This window comes from Loxodonta africana, chromosome 17 (genome assembly GCF_030014295.1).
Source record: "Loxodonta africana isolate mLoxAfr1 chromosome 17, mLoxAfr1.hap2, whole genome shotgun sequence".
In the NCBI taxonomy this organism is placed as follows: Eukaryota; Metazoa; Chordata; class Mammalia; order Proboscidea; family Elephantidae; genus Loxodonta; species Loxodonta africana.
Genome location: NC_087358.1, coordinates 649,454 through 669,667, shown reverse-complemented (window position 1 = coordinate 669,667; position 20,214 = coordinate 649,454). Strand labels below are relative to the sequence as shown.

General features: G+C 52.2%; 1 protein-coding gene across 4 annotated transcripts in view; it reads right to left on the bottom strand.

Moving 5' to 3' along the window:
• Window positions 1-20,214, bottom strand: part of SPART (spartin) — a 69,562-nt gene that overhangs the window by 13,949 nt on the left and 35,399 nt on the right. For 3 of the 4 annotated variants that reach the window (XM_003409629.4, XM_064269914.1, XM_010589355.3), the window contains 3 exons: window positions 15,466-15,660; window positions 13,425-13,583; window positions 13,255-13,345 (listed from right to left, as the gene is read on the bottom strand). In XM_003409629.4, coding sequence (XP_003409677.1) covers window positions 13,255-13,345; window positions 13,425-13,583; window positions 15,466-15,660 — 445 coding nt within the window. The remainder of the gene's footprint in view (window positions 1-13,254; window positions 13,346-13,424; window positions 13,584-15,465; window positions 15,661-20,214) is intronic. The other variant, XM_023547221.2, reaches the window with a different exon arrangement.

The window sequence follows — 20,214 nt, the reverse complement described above, 5'->3', positions numbered from 1 at the left end:
GATAGTATTCGTCAGAGCCTCAGCACACAGTACTGGGAGGCCAGGAAGGCGGGTCAGCTACCGTGAGCACGTCAGAGCCTCAGCCACAGTACTGGAGCAGACGGGTCAGCTACCGTGAGCACGTCAGAGCCTCAGCCACAGTACTGAGCAGGAGCGGTCAGCTACCGTGAGCATGTCAGAGCCCTCAGCCACAGTACTGGAGCAGGAAGCGGTCAGCTACCGTGAGCATGTCAGAGCCTCAGCCACAGTACTGGAGCAGGCGCGGTCAGCTACCGTGAGCATGTCAGAGCCTCAGCCACAGTACTGGCGCAGGAGCGGTCAGCTACCGTGAGTATGTCAGAGCCTCAGCCACAGTACTGGCGCAGGAGCGGTCAGCTACCGTGAGCACGTCAGAGCCTCAGCCACAGTACTGGAGCAGGAGCGGTCAGCTACCGTGAGCACGTCAGAGCCTCAGCCACAGTACTGGAGCAGGAGCGGTCAGCTACCGTGAGTATGTCAGAGCCTCAGCCACAGTACTGGCGCAGGAGCGGTCAGCTACCGTGAGCACGTCAGAGCCTCAGCCACAGTACTGGAGCAGGAGCGGTCAGCTACCGTGAGCACGTCAGAGCCTCAGCCACAGTACTGGAGCAGGAGCGGTCAGCTACCGTGAGTATGTCAGAGCCTCAGCCACAGTACTGGCGCAGGAGCGGTCAGCTACCGTGAGCACGTCAGAGCCTCAGCCACAGTACTGGAGCAGGAGCGGTCAGCTACCGTGAGCACGTCAGAGCCTCAGCCACAGTACTGGAGCAGGAGCGGTCAGCTACCGTGAGTATGTCAGAGCCTCAGCCACAGTACTGGCGCAGGAGCGGTCAGCTACCGTGAGCACGTCAGAGCCTCAGCCACAGTACTGGAGCAGGAGCGGTCAGCTACCGTGAGCACGTCAGAGCCTCAGCCACAGTACTGGAGCAGGAGCGGTCAGCTACCGTGAGTATGTCAGAGCCTCAGCCACAGTACTGGAGCAGGAGCGGTCAGCTACCGTGAGCACGTCAGAGCCTCAGCCACAGTACTGGAGCAGGAGCGGTCAGCTACCGTGAGCACGTCAGAGCCTCAGCCACAGTACTGGAGCAGGAGCGGTCAGCTACCGTGAGCACGTCAGAGCCTCAGCCACAGTACTGGAGCAGGAGCCGTCAGCTACCGTGAGCATGTCAGAGCCTCAGCCACAGTACTGGAGCAGGAGCGGTCAGCTACCGTGAGCATGTCAGAGCCTCAGCCACAGTACTGGCGCAGGAGCGGTCAGCTACCGTGAGCATGTCAGAGCCTCAGCCACAGTACTGGAGCAGGAGCGGTCAGCTACCGTGAGCACGTCAGAGCCTCAGCCACAGTACTGGAGCAGGAGCGGTCAGCTACCGTGAGCACGTCAGAGCCTCAGCCACAGTACTGGAGCAGGAGCGGTCAGCTACCGTGAGCACGTCAGAGCCTCAGCCACAGTACTGGCGCAGGAGCGGTCAGCTACCGTGAGCACGTCAGAGCCTCAGCCACAGTACTGGAGCAGGAGCGGTCAGCTACCGTGAGCACGTCAGAGCCTCAGCCACAGTACTGGAGCAGGAGCGGTCAGCTACCGTGAGCACGTCAGAGCCTCAGCCACAGTACTGGAGCAGGAGCGGTCAGCTACCGTGAGCACGTCAGAGCCTCAGCCACAGTACTGGAGCAGGAGCGGTCAGCTACCGTGAGCACGTCAGAGCCTCAGCCACAGTACTGGAGCAGGAGCGGTCAGCTACCGTGAGCACGTCAGAGCCTCAGCCACAGTACTGGAGCAGGAGCGGTCAGCTACCCTGAGCATGTCAGAGCCTCAGCCACAGTACTGGAGCAGGAGCGGTCAGCTACCGTGAGCACGTCAGAGCCTCAGCCACAGTACTGGAGCAGGAGCGGTCAGCTACCGTGAGCATGTCAGAGCCTCAGCCACAGTACTGGAGCAGGAGCGGTCAGCTACCGTGAGCACGTCAGAGCCTCAGCCACAGTACTGGCGCAGGAGCGGTCAGCTACCGTGAGCATGTCAGAGCCTCAGCCACAGTACTGGAGCAGGAGCGGTCAGCTACCGTGAGCACGTCAGAGCCTCAGCCACAGTACTGGCGCAGGAGCGGTCAGCTACCCTGAGCACGTCAGAGCCTCAGCCACAGTACTGGAGCAGGAGCGGTCAGCTACCGTGAGCATGTCAGAGCCTCAGCCACAGTACTGGAGCAGGAGCGGTCAGCTACCGTGAGCATGTCAGAGTCTCAGCCACAGTACTGGAGCAGGAGCGGTCAGCTACCGTGAGCATGTCAGAGCCTCAGCCACAGTACTGGAGCAGGCGCGGTCAGCTACCGTGAGCATGTCAGAGCCTCAGCCACAGTACTGGAGCAGGAGCGGTCAGCTACCCTGAGTATGTCAGAGCCTCAGCCACAGGACTGGCGCAGGAGCGGTCAGCTACCGTGAGCACGTCAGAGCCTCAGCCACAGTACTGGAGCAGGAGCGGTCAGCTACCGTGAGCACGTCAGAGCCTCAGCCACAGTACTGGAGCAGGAGCGGTCAGCTACCGTGAGTATGTCAGAGCCTCAGCCACAGTACTGGCGCAGGAGCGGTCAGCTACCGTGAGCACGTCAGAGCCTCAGCCACAGTACTGGAGCAGGAGCGGTCAGCTACCGTGAGCACGTCAGAGCCTCAGCCACAGTACTGGAGCAGGAGCGGTCAGCTACCGTGAGTATGTCAGAGCCTCAGCCACAGTACTGGAGCAGGAGCGGTCAGGTACCGTGAGCACGTCAGAGCCTCAGCCACAGTACTGGAGCAGGAGCGGTCAGCTACCGTGAGCACGTCAGAGCCTCAGCCACAGTACTGGAGCAGGAGCGGTCAGCTACCGTGAGCACGTCAGAGCCTCAGCCACAGTACTGGAGCAGGAGCCGTCAGCTACCGTGAGTATGTCAGAGCCTCAGCCACAGTACTGGAGCAGGAGCGGTCAGCTACCGTGAGTATGTCAGAGCCTCAGCCACAGTACTGGCGCAGGAGCGGTCAGCTACCGTGAGCACGTCAGAGCCTCAGCCACAGTACTGGAGCAGGACCGGTCAGCTACCGTGAGCACATCAGAGCCTCAGCCACAGTACTGGAGCAGGAGCGGTCAGCTACCGTGAGCACGTCAGAGCCTCAGCCACAGTACTGGAGCAGGAGCGGTCAGCTACCGTGAGCACGTCAGAGCCTCAGCCACAGTACTGGAGCAGGAGCGGTCAGCTACCGTGAGCACGTCAGAGCCTCAGCCACAGTACTGGAGCAGGAGCCGTCAGCTACCGTGAGCATGTCAGAGCCTCAGCCACAGTACTGGAGCAGGAGCGGTCAGCTACCGTGAGCACGTCAGAGCCTCAGCCACAGTACTGGAGCAGGAGCGGTCAGCTACCGTGAGTATGTCAGAGCCTCAGCCACAGTACTGGCGCAGGAGCGGTCAGCTACCGTGAGCACGTCAGAGCCTCAGCCACAGTACTGGAGCAGGAGCGGTCAGCTACCGTGAGCACGTCAGAGCCTCAGCCACAGTACTGGAGCAGGAGCGGTCAGCTACCGTGAGTATGTCAGAGCCTCAGCCACAGTACTGGCGCAGGAGCGGTCAGCTACCGTGAGCACGTCAGAGCCTCAGCCACAGTACTGGAGCAGGAGCGGTCAGCTACCGTGAGCACGTCAGAGCCTCAGCCACAGTACTGGAGCAGGAGCGGTCAGCTACCGTGAGCATGTCAGAGCCTCAGCCACAGTACTGGAGCAGGAGCGGTCAGCTACCGTGAGCATGTCAGAGCCTCAGCCACAGTACTGGAGCAGGAGCGGTCAGCTACCCTGAGTATGTCAGAGCCTCAGCCACAGTACTGGAGCAGGAGCGGTCAGCTACCGTGAGCACGTCAGAGCCTCAGCCACAGTACTGGAGCAGGAGGGGTCAGCTACCGTGAGCACGTCAGAGCCTCAGCCACAGTACTGGAGCAGGAGCGGTCAGCTACCGTGAGCACGTCAGAGCCTCAGCCACAGTACTGGAGCAGGAGCGGTCAGCTACCGTGAGCATGTCAGAGCCTCAGCCACAGTACTGGAGCAGGAGCGGTCAGCTACCGTGAGCATGTCAGAGCCTCAGCCACAGTACTGGAGCAGGCGCGGTCAGCTACCGTGAGCATGTCAGAGCCTCAGCCACAGTACTGGCGCAGGAGCGGTCAGCTACCGTGAGTATGTCAGAGCCTCAGCCACAGTACTGGCGCAGGAGCGGTCAGCTACCGTGAGCACGTCAGAGCCTCAGCCACAGTACTGGAGCAGGAGCGGTCAGCTACCGTGAGCACGTCAGAGCCTCAGCCACAGTACTGGAGCAGGAGCGGTCAGCTACCGTGAGTATGTCAGAGCCTCAGCCACAGTACTGGCGCAGGAGCGGTCAGCTACCGTGAGCACGTCAGAGCCTCAGCCACAGTACTGGAGCAGGAGCGGTCAGCTACCGTGAGCACGTCAGAGCCTCAGCCACAGTACTGGAGCAGGAGCGGTCAGCTACCGTGAGTATGTCAGAGCCTCAGCCACAGTACTGGAGCAGGAGCGGTCAGGTACCGTGAGCACGTCAGAGCCTCAGCCACAGTACTGGAGCAGGAGCGGTCAGCTACCGTGAGCACGTCAGAGCCTCAGCCACAGTACTGGAGCAGGAGCGGTCAGCTACCGTGAGCACGTCAGAGCCTCAGCCACAGTACTGGAGCAGGAGCCGTCAGCTACCGTGAGCATGTCAGAGCCTCAGCCACAGTACTGGAGCAGGAGCGGTCAGCTACCGTGAGCATGTCAGAGCCTCAGCCACAGTACTGGCGCAGGAGCGGTCAGCTACCGTGAGCACGTCAGAGCCTCAGCCACAGTACTGGAGCAGGAGCGGTCAGCTACCGTGAGCACGTCAGAGCCTCAGCCACAGTACTGGAGCAGGAGCGGTCAGCTACCGTGAGCACGTCAGAGCCTCAGCCACAGTACTGGAGCAGGAGCGGTCAGCTACCGTGAGCACGTCAGAGCCTCAGCCACAGTACTGGCGCAGGAGCGGTCAGCTACCGTGAGCACGTCAGAGCCTCAGCCACAGTACTGGAGCAGGAGCGGTCAGCTACCGTGAGCACGTCAGAGCCTCAGCCACAGTACTGGAGCAGGAGCGGTCAGCTACCGTGAGCACGTCAGAGCCTCAGCCACAGTACTGGAGCAGGAGCGGTCAGCTACCGTGAGCACGTCAGAGCCTCAGCCACAGTACTGGAGCAGGAGCGGTCAGCTACCGTGAGCACGTCAGAGCCTCAGCCACAGTACTGGAGCAGGAGCGGTCAGCTACCGTGAGCACGTCAGAGCCTCAGCCACAGTACTGGAGCAGGAGCGGTCAGCTACCCTGAGCATGTCAGAGCCTCAGCCACAGTACTGGAGCAGGAGCGGTCAGCTACCGTGAGCACGTCAGAGCCTCAGCCACAGTACTGGAGCAGGAGCGGTCAGCTACCGTGAGCATGTCAGAGCCTCAGCCACAGTACTGGAGCAGGAGCGGTCAGCTACCGTGAGCACGTCAGAGCCTCAGCCACAGTACTGGCGCAGGAGCGGTCAGCTACCGTGAGCATGTCAGAGCCTCAGCCACAGTACTGGAGCAGGAGCGGTCAGCTACCGTGAGCACGTCAGAGCCTCAGCCACAGTACTGGCGCAGGAGCGGTCAGCTACCCTGAGCACGTCAGAGCCTCAGCCACAGTACTGGAGCAGGAGCGGTCAGCTACCGTGAGCATGTCAGAGCCTCAGCCACAGTACTGGAGCAGGAGCGGTCAGCTACCGTGAGCATGTCAGAGTCTCAGCCACAGTACTGGAGCAGGAGCGGTCAGCTACCGTGAGCATGTCAGAGCCTCAGCCACAGTACTGGAGCAGGCGCGGTCAGCTACCGTGAGCATGTCAGAGCCTCAGCCACAGTACTGGAGCAGGAGCGGTCAGCTACCCTGAGTATGTCAGAGCCTCAGCCACAGTACTGGCGCAGGAGCGGTCAGCTACCGTGAGCACGTCAGAGCCTCAGCCACAGTACTGGAGCAGGAGCGGTCAGCTACCGTGAGCACGTCAGAGCCTCAGCCACAGTACTGGAGCAGGAGCGGTCAGCTACCGTGAGTATGTCAGAGCCTCAGCCACAGTACTGGCGCAGGAGCGGTCAGCTACCGTGAGCACGTCAGAGCCTCAGCCACAGTACTGGAGCAGGAGCGGTCAGCTACCGTGAGCACGTCAGAGCCTCAGCCACAGTACTGGAGCAGGAGCGGTCAGCTACCGTGAGCACGTCAGAGCCTCAGCCACAGTACTGGAGCAGGAGCGGTCAGCTACCGTGAGCACGTCAGAGCCTCAGCCACAGTACTGGCGCAGGAGCGGTCAGCTACCCTGAGCACGTCAGAGCCTCAGCCACAGTACTGGAGCAGGAGCGGTCAGCTACCGTGAGCATGTCAGAGCCTCAGCCACAGTACTGGAGCAGGAGCGGTCAGCTACCGTGAGCATGTCAGAGTCTCAGCCACAGTACTGGAGGAGGAGCGGTCAGCTACCGTGAGCATGTCAGAGCCTCAGCCACAGTACTGGAGCAGGCGCGGTCAGCTACCGTGAGCATGTCAGAGCCTCAGCCACAGTACTGGAGCAGGAGCGGTCAGCTACCCTGAGTATGTCAGAGCCTCAGCCACAGTACTGGCGCAGGAGCGGTCAGCTACCGTGAGCACGTCAGAGCCTCAGCCACAGTACTGGAGCAGGAGCGGTCAGCTACCGTGAGCACGTCAGAGCCTCAGCCACAGTACTGGAGCAGGAGCGGTCAGCTACCGTGAGTATGTCAGAGCCTCAGCCACAGTACTGGCGCAGGAGCGGTCAGCTACCGTGAGCACGTCAGAGCCTCAGCCACAGTACTGGAGCAGGAGCGGTCAGCTACCGTGAGCACGTCAGAGCCTCAGCCACAGTACTGGAGCAGGAGCGGTCAGCTACCGTGAGCATGTCAGAGCCTCAGCCACAGTACTGGAGCAGGAGCGGTCAGCTACCCTGAGTATGTCAGAGCCTCAGCCACAGTACTCGCGCAGGAGCGGTCAGCTACCGTGAGCACGTCAGAGCCTCAGCCACAGTACTGGAGCAGGAGCGGTCAGCTACCGTGAGCACGTCAGAGCCTCAGCCACAGTACTGGAGCAGGAGCGGTCAGCTACCGTGAGCACGTCAGAGCCTCAGCCACAGTACTGGCGCAGGAGCGGTCAGCTACCGTGAGCATGTCAGAGCCTCAGCCACAGTACTGGAGCAGGAGCGGTCAGCTACCGTGAGCACGTCAGAGCCTCAGCCACAGTACTGGCGCAGGAGCGGTCAGCTACCGTGAGCACGTCAGAGCCTCAGCCACAGTACTGGAGCAGGAGCGGTCAGCTACCGTGAGCATGTCAGAGCCTCAGCCACAGTACTGGAGCAGGAGCGGTCAGCTACCGTGAGCATGTCAGAGTCTCAGCCACAATACTGGAGCAGGAGCGGTCAGCTACCGTGACCATGTCAGAGCCTCAGCCACAATACTGGAGCAGGAGCGGTCAGCTACCGTGAGCATGTCAGAGCCTCAGCCACAGTACTGGAGCAGGAGCGGTCAGCTACCGTGAGCACGTCAGAGCCTCAGCCACAGTACTGGCGCAGGAGCGGTCAGCTACCGTGAGCACGTCAGAGCCTCAGCCACAGTACTGGAGCAGGAGCGGTCAGCTACCGTGAGCACGTCAGAGCCTCAGCCACAGTACTGGAGCAGGAGCGGTCAGCTACCGTGAGTATGTCAGAGCCTCAGCCACAGTACTGGCGCAGGAGCGGTCAGCTACCGTGAGCACGTCAGAGCCTCAGCCACAGTACTGGAGCAGGAGCGGTCAGCTACCGTGAGCACGTCAGAGCCTCAGCCACAGTACTGGAGCAGGAGCGGTCAGCTACCGTGAGTATGTCAGAGCCTCAGCCACAGTACTGGAGCAGGAGCGGTCAGCTACCGTGAGCACGTCAGAGCCTCAGCCACAGTACTGGAGCAGGAGCGGTCAGCTACCGTGAGCACGTCAGAGCCTCAGCCACAGTACTGGAGCAGGAGCGGTCAGCTACCGTGAGCACGTCAGAGCCTCAGCCACAGTACTGGAGCAGGAGCGGTCAGCTACCGTGAGTATGTCAGAGCCTCAGCCACAGTACTGGCGCAGGAGCGGTCAGCTACCGTGAGCACGTCAGAGCCTCAGCCACAGTACTGGAGCAGGAGCGGTCAGCTACCGTGAGCACGTCAGAGCCTCAGCCACAGTACTGGAGCAGGAGCGGTCAGCTACCGTGAGTATGTCAGAGCCTCAGCCACAGTACTGGTGCAGGAGCGGTCAGCTACCGTGAGCACGTCAGAGCCTCAGCCACAGTACTGGAGCAGGAGCGGTCAGCTACCGTGAGCACGTCAGAGCCTCAGCCACAGTACTGGAGCAGGAGCGGTCAGCTACCGTGAGCACGTCAGAGCCTCAGCCACAGTACTGGAGCAGGAGCGGTCAGCTACCGTGAGTATGTCAGAGCCTCAGCCACAGTACTGGAGCAGGAGCGGTCAGCTACCGTGAGCATGTCAGAGCCTCAGCCACAATACCGGAGCAGGAGTGGTCAGCTACCGTGAGCATGTCAGAGTCTCAGCCACAATACCGGAGCAGGAGTGGTCAGCTACCGTGAGCATGTCAGAGTCTCAGCCACAATACTGGCGCAGGAGCGGTCAGCTACCGTGAGCATGTCAGAGTCTCAGCCACAGTACTGGAGCAGGAGCGGTCAGCTACCGTGAGCATGTCAGAGTCTCAGCCACAGTACTGGAGCAGGAGCGGTCAGCTACCATGAGCTTGTCAGAGGCCTCAGCCACAGTACTGGAGCAGGAGCGGTCAGCTACCGTGAGCATGTCAGAGCCTCAGCCACAGTACTGGAGCAGGAGCGGTCAGCTACCGTGAGCATGTCAGAGCCTCAGCCACAATACTGGCGCAGGAGCGGTCAGCTACCGTGAGCATGTCAGAGTCTCAGCCACAATACTAGAGCAGGAGCGGTCAGCTACCGTGAGCATGTCAGAGGCCTCAGGCACAGTACTGGAGCAGGAGCGGTCAGCTACCGTGAGCATGTCAGAGCCTCAGCCACAGTACTGGAGCAGGAGCGGTCAGCTACCGTGAGCATGTCAGAGTCTCAGCCACAATACCAGCGCAGGAGCGGTCAGCTACCGTGAGCATGTCAGAGTCTCAGCCACAGTACTGGAGCAGGAGCGGTCAGCTACCGTGAGCATGTCAGAGCCTCAGCCACAATACTGGCGCAGGAGCGGTCAGCTACCGTGAGCATGTCAGAGTCTCAGCCACAATACTAGAGCAGGAGCGGTCAGCTACCGTGAGCATGTCAGAGGCCTCAGGCACAGTACTGGAGCAGGAGCGGTCAGCTACCGTGAGCATGTCAGAGCCTCAGCCACAGTACTGGAGCAGGAGCGGTCAGCTACCGTGAGCATGTCAGAGTCTCAGCCACAATACTGGCGCAGGAGCGGTCAGCTACCGTGAGCATGTCAGAGTCTCAGCCACAGTACTGGAGCAGGAGCGGTCAGCTACCGTGAGCATGTCAGAGCCTCAGCCACAATACTGGCACAGGAGCGGTCAGCTACCGTGAGCATGTCAGAGGCCTCAGCCACAATACTGGCACAGGAGCGGTCAGCTACCGTGAGCATGTCAGAGGCCTTAGCCACAAAAATTTCCGGAAAAAGCTACATATGAAAAAGATGTGTCCTTCAAGTCTACAGATGGCATGAACTGGAAGGCTGGCTAACGACACACAACAAAATTAAGAGCCAAAAGGAAGATTTAACTATAGGTCAAAATCAATGAAGTGAAATTGTTTTTGTAAAGCTCTTAACTTTTCAAATATCAACTGACCAAAGATAAATGTTCAGATTATAATGGTCCATTAAAATATTACTGAGGGGAAATCAGAAATGGATCCCATTTACTCAAATTGTGTTATTCTCCTCCCTTAGCAATTTAAAGTGGAAAAAAGGGAGCTTAATAGTATAATCTAAAAGCTACGTAGAAGTGTGGTGAATTATTTAATAGATACTACGCGGTAATTAAATACACCAGGTGTAAAGTTACTTATTGCTTTTCATTATTCCTGTACGTCTTCACATCCCTAAACCTAAAATGAGAGAAAATAAAGTAGCTAACAAAAATAAACTGAGTCTTAATGAACAGCTCCTATACATTTACCTAAAAATTAAAAAAAATAAATAAAACAGTATAATTATGCAAATGCTGAGGTAAGCCATTCATAATGGTTTATAAGGTAGTTCTGAATCACAAAACCACAAAGGCACAGAGAATATTTCTCTAAAGACCTGACTGTAATTGTCCCTAAACGAAAAGGTAATCCTCTGTAGTGGTTTATATCACCAGGAATCAGATAAGGAAGTTTATATAGCATGTTTGTTTTTCTTCCCCAGGCATAATGCATGTAATTAAGCCACTTTAAAATGACTATATGAGACAGCGATAACTTATTACGGAGAAGGAAAGACACAAATTTTTTTTTTATTATTAGAGTAGTGTAAAGCGGTGTGGTGGTGTCGGAGGTCCTCTAACTGCAGGGGGAGGAGAATCACCACCAGCATCAGCCAATGGCTGATTCCTGTGAGGCAGAGGTCAAAGATACATACTTCCACTGTCTTAGCCATCTAATGCTGCTATAAAAAATGCCACAAATGAATGGCTTTAACAAACATTTATTTTCTCACTGTCTAGGCTAGAAGTCCAAATTCAGGGCATCAGCTCCAGGGGAACACTTTCTCTGTCTGCTCTGGAGGAAGGTCCTTCTCATCAATCTTTCCCCGGACTAGGATATGATCCACTCCTGGCTCTCCTTTCCACCTCTGGGATGGCTCATTTTAAGTCTAGAGGGATGGCAAAACTGACCAATCCCCTCATTAGGGCTCCATACACCTTATTTGTGTGGCCCCACCCCCACAAGGGTGCCATGCACCTTATCTGCATTATTAGCAAGCTGTCTAATCCCTCTGGTGGGCCACAAGTACCTTATTAGCATAGCCCCACCCAATCATTTTGTAGGAGTCACAAGACCATGCATGGCTAGACAGGCCATAGTCAGTAATTCACGGCACCACAAGTGGAAAAACATAAATGATAACCCTATAAAATACTTTTTGATAGTGTAATAAATAAGGATGTAAATAAATGTATACTTATGTAAAAAAATGAGAACCAAAGTAAATGAAGGAACAATTAGTGCTTCTGTTCCTTCAGCTCTGTCACTAAGTTCCTACTGTTCGTATCTGCAGATTCCTCTATCTTAGAAGACAACTTGTACTTCTGTATCAGAATACCTTCACGGGTGACAACAATATCACCTGGACAAAGCCACTTCTTATTCCCTGCTGCCTCTCCCATCTTTCCAAGTGTCTAACAGCAGAAACTAAAATACTGCCAAGACAGAAGCATCCTTACAGTAAAAAATACAAAACCACTTAACTAGTTATCTGCTACCTGTAATTTTCACTCCACAAATTTTTGGAGGAAAAGATAAAAATAGCAATATACCATAATACAAATAAATGAGTTTAGAATCACTGTTAAAACATCCTATTCATATTAAGTTCTCCTCACTAAGGACCAAAATTCATTTTAATGGGCATGGAGTAGATGCCGTACAAAATTCACACCAATAAAAACACTGGTTTTGTGAATCCCAAACTTTTAATAAGACTCTACGCTTAATTTTATTTAGATAAGCATTATTCCTCCATGAAAGCAGGAAATGGACAAACCCAACAGAGCATTTCCTACTTTCTAATACAACTGCCCAGTTATGTGTGCTAACAAATGATACGGATAATCTAAAAACAGTACACCTTTTCCAAAAAGGTACTTCTGCCTCTCTCCTGTTCTTGCTGCAAAAGAAGAAACTATTTTCCTACCTATGATCGATCCACCAAAGCAGCCTAGGGGCACAACAAGGTGGATGAGGCAGTCAGAGGCCACCACGTAGCAAGAGGTGAGCTGAAGTCTTAGATTTTACATTTCCACCAAAAGAATTTCAGGTCTACTCTGTATTTTCCTTTTCAACTCTTGTGGTAAAACTGACATTCCATGGTGCTGGGCCCCGCTGCTCTGGTTCAAGGCCATGCAAGCCCCCAGCCCAAGCCCCCAGCCTGAGCCCCCAGCCCGAGCAGACACAGTCCCAAGCCATGGGCATCTTTCTGTGGAGGGAGGGAATCCAAAGCCTGTTAGGGGAGTGCTGGGAAACAACTCTGCAGTCCTGGGCTTACAGAAAGCACCCGAGGCAGCACCGTACTGACACCTAGCAAGGCTCTGAGGAAGGAGATGCGGCTCACACCCCAGCTCTAGGGCTTAGCAGAGCTGTAATCTCTAGGAAGATAGTTAACTGAGTTTTGGTTTTCTCTTCTGTAAAATGCAGGTAATAGTATGTACATATGAAAAAGCACTAAACACAGTGTCTGATACATAAATGCGCCATGAACTAGCATGTTGCCAATGAATGGATAATTAACATGGATAACCAAGAGTTGAAGGAGCCCTGGTGGTGCAATGGTTAAGCGTCTGGCTGCTAACCAAAAGGTCGGTGGTTCAAATCCACCCAGAGGCTCTGCAAGAGAAAGACCTCGAGATCTGCTCCTGTAAAGATTACAGCCTAGGAAACCCTATGGGGCACTTCTATTCTGTCACATAGGTTGCTGTGAGTCAGAAGCAACTCCATGGCACCCACAACTCTATATACATATCTAGGTATCTGTATATTTACATATCTATCTAGTTAGGTATGAGTACTCTTTGGTTAAGACCTGGTGGCGCAACAGTTAAGCACTCAACTGCTAACCAAAAGGTAGGTGGTTCAAACCCAGACGTGAAGATCTGCTCCTGTAAAGATTACAGTCTAGGAAACCCTATGGGGCATCTCTATTCTGTCACATGGGGTCACTATGAGCCGAAATCGACTCAACGGCACCCAACAACAAAAATATAGACTTTTTTTTTCACGAAATCTATTCTTTGCAGTAATGATGAACACTATTTATGCCAACTAGTAATATAAAGCAAAGGCACCGGTATTCTATTATTTTACCAAAAATGACATATTTTTCTTTTCCTTGTTTTAAGAAAAATGGTGAAATAAAATTTGTTTTATCAGAGGTTCAATAAAGGTAACTACATATTCATTTTACCTGCTGTGGATTTTTACAAATGCTAGAGAACAGATGTGGTCATTAAAATGATCAAATCAACTTACTTGTATCTGACTGTTTGCACGGTTTCTGCTGAAACGTTGTTAACAATGCATTTAGCCGCACACTCCAATCCCTGCCAGACGGTTGAAAACCCTGCAAATAAATGTGAAAATAAGTAAAAGCAGCCCTAACAAAGAGCCCTTCCTTGTTTAAATCACGGCCCTTGCGTCACCTTGAACGCTGCTTGCTGCTACAACCATGGCTCCATCCAAAGGGGACTTCCCATCTCTGTCTTTTTTAAGAGATTCTGGGACAAGTCTGCTTCCATGCTTTTTGACGTGTGGAGCGAGTTCTTTTCCAACGCAACTTGCTACAGTGCAAACTCCATCAACTAGTAAAATGATAAAAAAAAAAGGCCACTCAGGAAAAAAGTGTATTCTTCCCTAGATTTTACCACCCTTATTTTTTTTTGTTTAGCAAAATTCTTACACGAGCAGATGGAAGTGTTTTTTGGGAAACACGGTGCTCTCTCTATCTGAGGATGAGAAACAGGGCTGCCTATTTTTTAAGCGAAGGCCATCCCTTGGTGAAAGGATGTGCTTGTGAGCCTGGTGGCAACCTGCCCCTTAGACACACATGTTCCTCTTGGCAGTTTTGCCCAAAAGAAAACCCTCCACCTTTCTTTCCTGACTGCTACAATACAAGCCTGGTAAATCTCCCTTTAGTGTGTCCCCTGATTGCTACAATACAAGCCTGGTAAATCTCCCTTTAGTGTTCCCTTTAGTGTGTCCCCTGATTGCTACAATACGAACCTGGTAAGTCTCCCTTTAGTGTGTCCCAGCTAAGAGCACTAAATTCTTTCTCAATATCAGTAAACATCTTACTGAAATAGTATTAATTATTTAGGTCTATAGATGTACACAAACAAAAATCTGATTCAAGAGTATTAAGTACCAAAAAAAACCCTCTACCAATCTTACTAAATTTAATGTACTCCATTAAGGAGCTATCTGGCCATTTTAAGATACCAAACTCTAGAGCTGTGATTTTCAAAGGACAAGGGGTTAGAAGCCTACCGCTCAGGAAGGCTGGCACCAGAATCATCAAGTCAGCTTTTCTCACATAACACATCCCTCCCTTTCCACACTCAACTAATACGCAGTGAGCTCCTGTCCTTAAAAGGAGCCCTGGTGGCACTATGGGTGTAATGGTTAAGCACTTGGCTGCTAACTGAAAGGTTGGTGTTTTGAATCTACCAGCAGCTCTGAGGGAGAAAAGACCTGGTGATCTGCTCCCATAAAGATTACAGCCTAGAAAACTCTATGGGCAGTTCTTCTGTCACATGGGGTTGCTATGAGTTGGAATCATCTCCACGGCACCCAATAACAACTTTCCTTAAAAGAATGCACCATATCCCTCAGATGGATTCAAGAATGGTCATGCACTGAAAACAACTTTTGTTCCACAGTGTCAAGGATTGAATTATGTCCTCCCTACAATGTGTGTATCAATTTGGCTAGGCCATGATTTCCAGTATTGTGTGGTTGTCCTCCATTTTGTGATTGTAAGTTTATGTTAAAGAGGATTAGGATGGGATTGTAACACCCTTAGCAGGTTATATCTCTGATCCAATGTAAAGTGAGTTTCCCTGGGGTGTGGCCTGCACCACCTTTTATCTCTCAAGAGATAAAAAGGAAAGGGAAGCTAGCAGAGAGGGGGGGCCTCACACCATCAACAGAGAAGAACTGGGAGCAGAGTGCATCCTTTAGACCCGGGGTTCCTGCATGCAGAAGCTTCTAGTCCAGGCAAAGATTGACAAGAAAGACTTTCCTCCAGAGCCGACAGAGAAAAAGCCTTCCCCTGGAGCTGACACCCTGAATTTGGACTTCTAGTTTACTAGACTGTGGGCAAATAAATTTCTCATTGTTGAAGCTATCCACTCGTGGTATTTCTGTTACAGCAGCACTAGATGACTAAAACACTCTCCAACACATCAAAACAATCCCTGAATCCATGCTTCTCAAACCTTAATGGCAAATAAGAATCACCAACGGTCTTATAAAAAATGCAGAGTAAGTCAGTAGGGGTGCCTAGTATCTAAAACTCTGCATTGCTAAGGAGCCCCGAGACAGTGTGGACACAGATGGTGCTCATCTGTAGGCCCCGGGGAGAGAAGTAAAGCAAACCATCTGAAGGACACAGAGATTAGACCTGGAATGAAGAGGTCATCTTTAATTCAACGGAAAGGAAGTCCAGCCCTCTAAGTCACGTACCCAGGAACTGACTGACTTTCACCGCGCCTCCTGTTGCCTGCTTTGCTATGTGAAGTCCCTTGGTCACAGCTGGACTGACTTCCACTGGTTTTTCTTCTGGTTGAATCCGTTCTCGAAGTTTAGAAGCACCCTTCTGGATTGCTTTGCCAGTGAATTCAGCTCCTTTGACTAAACCCCAACTCACCCAGGAAGCACCTTTTAAAAGGAAAATGTTAAATTGCACAAAATTAGGGCTAATTATACCTTTAACCTCTTTAATAAATAACACTGAAAGGAAAAACACACAAACGAGGAGTTTAACATTCAGACCCCAAATAAGCCATAAAATTTCAAGGCAAGTTTGTACCTACTGTTAGGAGCCTGGCATATACACTTTGCCTAACTAAATTCACGTTTCAGTACTTAGATCATACATCACTCAGTTACAGAGTTCAACGTCACTCTATGCTGTGCAAACCAAAAAACCAAACCTGTTGTGCCGAGCCGACCCCGACTCATAGCAACCCTGTAGCATGGAGTAACACCGACCCACAGGGCTTCCAAGGAGAGGCTGGTGGATTCCAACTGCCAGGCTGTTGGCTAGGAGCCGAGCTTCCAACCACTGCACCACCACGGAGGCATGTGTTCTCCACCTCTGGGGAGAGCTGACGATTCTAAGTATTTTCTTTTGGGCTATGCCCTGAAACAATGAACTTTTAAAACTGGGCATATAAAATTCTCAGGTATGGTTTCTCAAGGTTGAGGCATGGTTTTTACATGATTACTCTAGCCCATGAACGAACATACAATGATCATGTGAAAATCATGACTATTTACTTTAAAATGTTAACCACAAAAAGTGGCAAGTAGTAACTGATTAGAAAAATTTGTGTGTCTCTTCCTGCTGCACCTACAGCTCCAGCTCACCCCACTGTTGTACAGAGAGTCATCTCTGGGAGGACCAGGTCTCAGGCCCAGGCAAGCAGGCTCCAGCCAGGAGCTTCCACCAACAATAAAGAGGTTGAGGATATCCATCTCAAAAAAAAAAAAAAAAAAGTCTCTAAGCAGGCAGTGTTGGTGATTCAGTAGCAAAATTTTCGCCTTCCGTGCTGGAGACCCGGGTTCAATTCCTGGCCAGTGCACCTCACATGATAGAGCAGACCTGCCCCACTGGGTTTTCTAGGCTGTCATCTTTACAGGAGCAGATCACCCCAGGACACAGAGTAGACCTGCCCCACTGGGTTTTCTAGGCTGTCATCTTTACAGGAGCAGATCACCCCAGGACACAGAGTAGAGCTGCCCCACTGGGTTTTCTAGGCCGTCATCTTTACAGGAGCAGATCACCTCAGGACACAGAGTAGACCTGCCCCACTGGGTTTTCTAGGCCGTCATCTTTACAGGAGCAGATCACCCCAGGACACAGAGTAGAGCTGCCCCACCGGGTTTTCTAGGCTGTCTTCTTTCCAGGAGCAGATCACCCCAGGACACAGAGTAGAGCTGCCCCACAGGGTTTTCTAGGTCGTCATCTTTACAGGAGCAGATCACCCCAGGACACAGAGTAGAGATGCCCCACCGGTTTTCTAGGCCGCCATCTTTCCAGGAGCAGATCACCCCAGGACACAGAGTAGAGCTGCCCCACAGGGTTTTCTAGGCCGTCACCTTTATAGGAGCAGATCACCTCAGGACACAGAGTAGAGCTGCCCCACTGGGTTTTCTAGGCCGTCATCTTTACAGGAGCAGATCACCCCAGGACACAGAATAGAGCTGCCCCACTGGGTTTTCTAGGCTGTCATCTTTCCAGGAGCAGATCACCCCAGGACACAGAGTAGAGCTGCCCCACTGGGTTTTCTAGGCTGTCATCTTTCCAGGAGCAGATCACCCCAGGACACAGAGTAGAACTGCCCCACCGGGTTTTCTAGGCCGTCATCTTTACAGGAGCAGATCACCAGATCTCTCTCCTGCAGAGTTGCTGGGTGGTTCCAACCACCACCCTTTCATTTAGCAGCCAAACACTTAACCATTGCGCCACCAGGGATCCGCTAAATGTGTTGCTGTGGAGTCAATTCCAACTCGTAGCAATCCTAAAGGACAGAGTAGAACTGCCCCATGGCATTTCCAAGGCTGTAATCTTTACAGATGGAGCCCTCATGGTCTAGTGGTTAAACACTCAGCAGCTAACCAAAAGGCTGACAGTTCGAATCCACTAGCCGCTCCAGAGGAGAACGATGTGGCAGTCTGCTTCTGTAAAGATTACAGCCTTGGGAACCCTATAGGGCAATCCACTCTGTCCTGTACGGTCACTATGAGTCAGGATTGACTAGATGGTTACTATTATTTTTATTTTTTTGGTTAGCTTTATGGAAGCAGACTGCCACATCTTACTCCCACAGAAGGCTAGTGAGTTCAAACTGCTGACCTTTCAGTTAGCTGCAGAGCGCTTAACCACTGCATCACCAGGGCTCCTCTGTTGTTAGGTGCCGTCAAGTCAGCGTACTTCTTCCAAGACAGATTTCTTCATTCTTCTGGCAATCCATGGTACATACAGTATTTTTCTGCCAACACCATAATTCAAAGGCATCAATTTTTCGGTCTTATTAACTGTCCAGGTTTTGCATGCATATGAGGCGGTCGAAAATACCATGGCTTGAGTCAGGTGCACCTTAGTCTGCAAAGTGACATCTTCGTTGGTTTACACTTTGAAGAGGAGCGGAGAGGACCAGGGTTTCTCTACCTTCTCCTAAACTAGCTTACTAAACCCTACTTAATCTACAGTGTACGGCAGCTGCCTTCTCAAAGCCTAAGTCTATACCTCTTAAGCCAGTACTCAACGCAGGTACATTTTAGGCATAGTGACATCACTTCTTTCACCTGTAGAACAGATTAGTAAAAACCTAAGGCGGCAGCTCTGACTGATCTTACCCTTTGAGAGTGGACAGGAACCAGTCATGCGCTAAGGTGAACCAGCTCAAAGTACATCTCTGGTTACTCGTGTTTGTACAGAACCTGCTAGAATCAGCAGAACTAGTCTCTTGACACACAGATAACTTTCCACGGGATAAATCCTGGGTATATTCTAGCCCTTCCTATTTCACTTGTACCTTAATAACTTGGTGAGCTAATTGTCTTTCATTCTACCTATTAAAAAGCACAGAAAGAGATGTGTACTCTCATAGGCAGTTCAATGGTTTTACAGACTGTGAGCAACATTACTGGAGCTCTAGCCCTGAGGGTACAGGAAAACAGGAAGAGTTACAGGCATGGAATACTGAGGTCTGAAGTAGCAGAAAGGCCTCTCAGTGTCAGCAGAACGTACTTCTGCTCACTTTCATAGGGTTCGCTGCTAAGTCCTTTGAAATTTCTAAGACCTCTCCGCAGGATTAGATGGCCTGAAGGACGTTCTATCTCTTCCAGTAGGGGCCCTTGTGGTGCAGTGGTTAAGCACTCAGCTGCTAACCAAAAGTTTGGTGGTTGGAACTGACACAGCAACTTCGCCAAAGAAAGACCTGGCAATCTGCTCCTGTAAAGATGACAGCGTAGAAAACTCCCCAGGGCAGTTCTGACACAGCAGGTTCCTATGAGTCAGAATTGACTCGACCGGACCTAACAACAACCTCCTCCAGCAGAACCGCTGTGTGGAATCTGGGTGGTAGCTAGGAGGCCTAAGACTTTGTGGCAGGTGGCATTTCCAAAAATAGCCAAAAACAGTATCTCCTGTTCCATGTTCTTCTTTTAGCGTGGCAGTGACATTCCCCCTTCCCACTTAGAGGTGGGGGCTATGTCGTGTCCTGTAGAATCTGGGCTGCCTTGTTACTTGCTTGTAACCAAGTGGCGCTGTATCAGAAATGGTAATGCTGCTAGCTTCTGCCTGTCTGCTGTACCATTCATGCCCGGGGATTTCAGACTACCTGAATGCAGTCATGCTGTGCTGAAGTCAAGCCGCATGGAGAGGCCACGTGTAGCAGGTTAATTTGGCAGTCCTAGACTTTGAGGACAGTGCAGGACTGAGCAGTGTTTCCTTCTGTTATACACAGGGTCACTGTGAGTCGGAACTGACTCGACAGCTCCTAACAACAACAACAATAGACTTTGACATCTAAGATGCCATACCTGTACGGGAAGGAATCTTCAGGTGACTCCAGCCCCCAGCTGGTGGAGCCACCAGGCCAGTCTTTGCAGTGTCTGCTGAGGTCCAGACATAATGAAGCAGAGACAAGCCATCCCTGTAGTGGCCCTTCCAAGCACCTGACCCAGAATTCTTAAGCAAAAACAAGTGGCTGTTTTACGTGGTTAAGTTTGAGGTGGTTTATCATACAGCAAGAGTAAACATAACTAACTTATTACCAGCCTAAACTCAAAAAACTTGGGAAAATGCCCTGTGAATTTAGTTATCTACACGTGTGTGTGGATGATGGGCAAGCTTTCCGAATATTGACCTCCTAATAGTAAGGTTAATAGTAAGGATCACTATGAGCTGGAATCGACTTGATGGCAACGGGTTTGGGCTTTTTTTTTTGGTTTAATAATAAGGAGCCCTGGTGACTCAAGGTTAAGTGCTTGGCTGCTAACTGAAAGGCTGGTGCTTGAACTCACTAGCCACTCCACAGTAGAAAGACCCGGCAACCTGCTCCTACAAAGATTACAGCCAAGAAAATCCTATAGGGCAGTTCTACTCTGTCACACAGGGTCACTATGAGTCGGAATTGACTCAACGTTACACAAAAACAATAGCTTACCCACCCACTGCCATCAAGTCAGTTCTGACTCACAGCG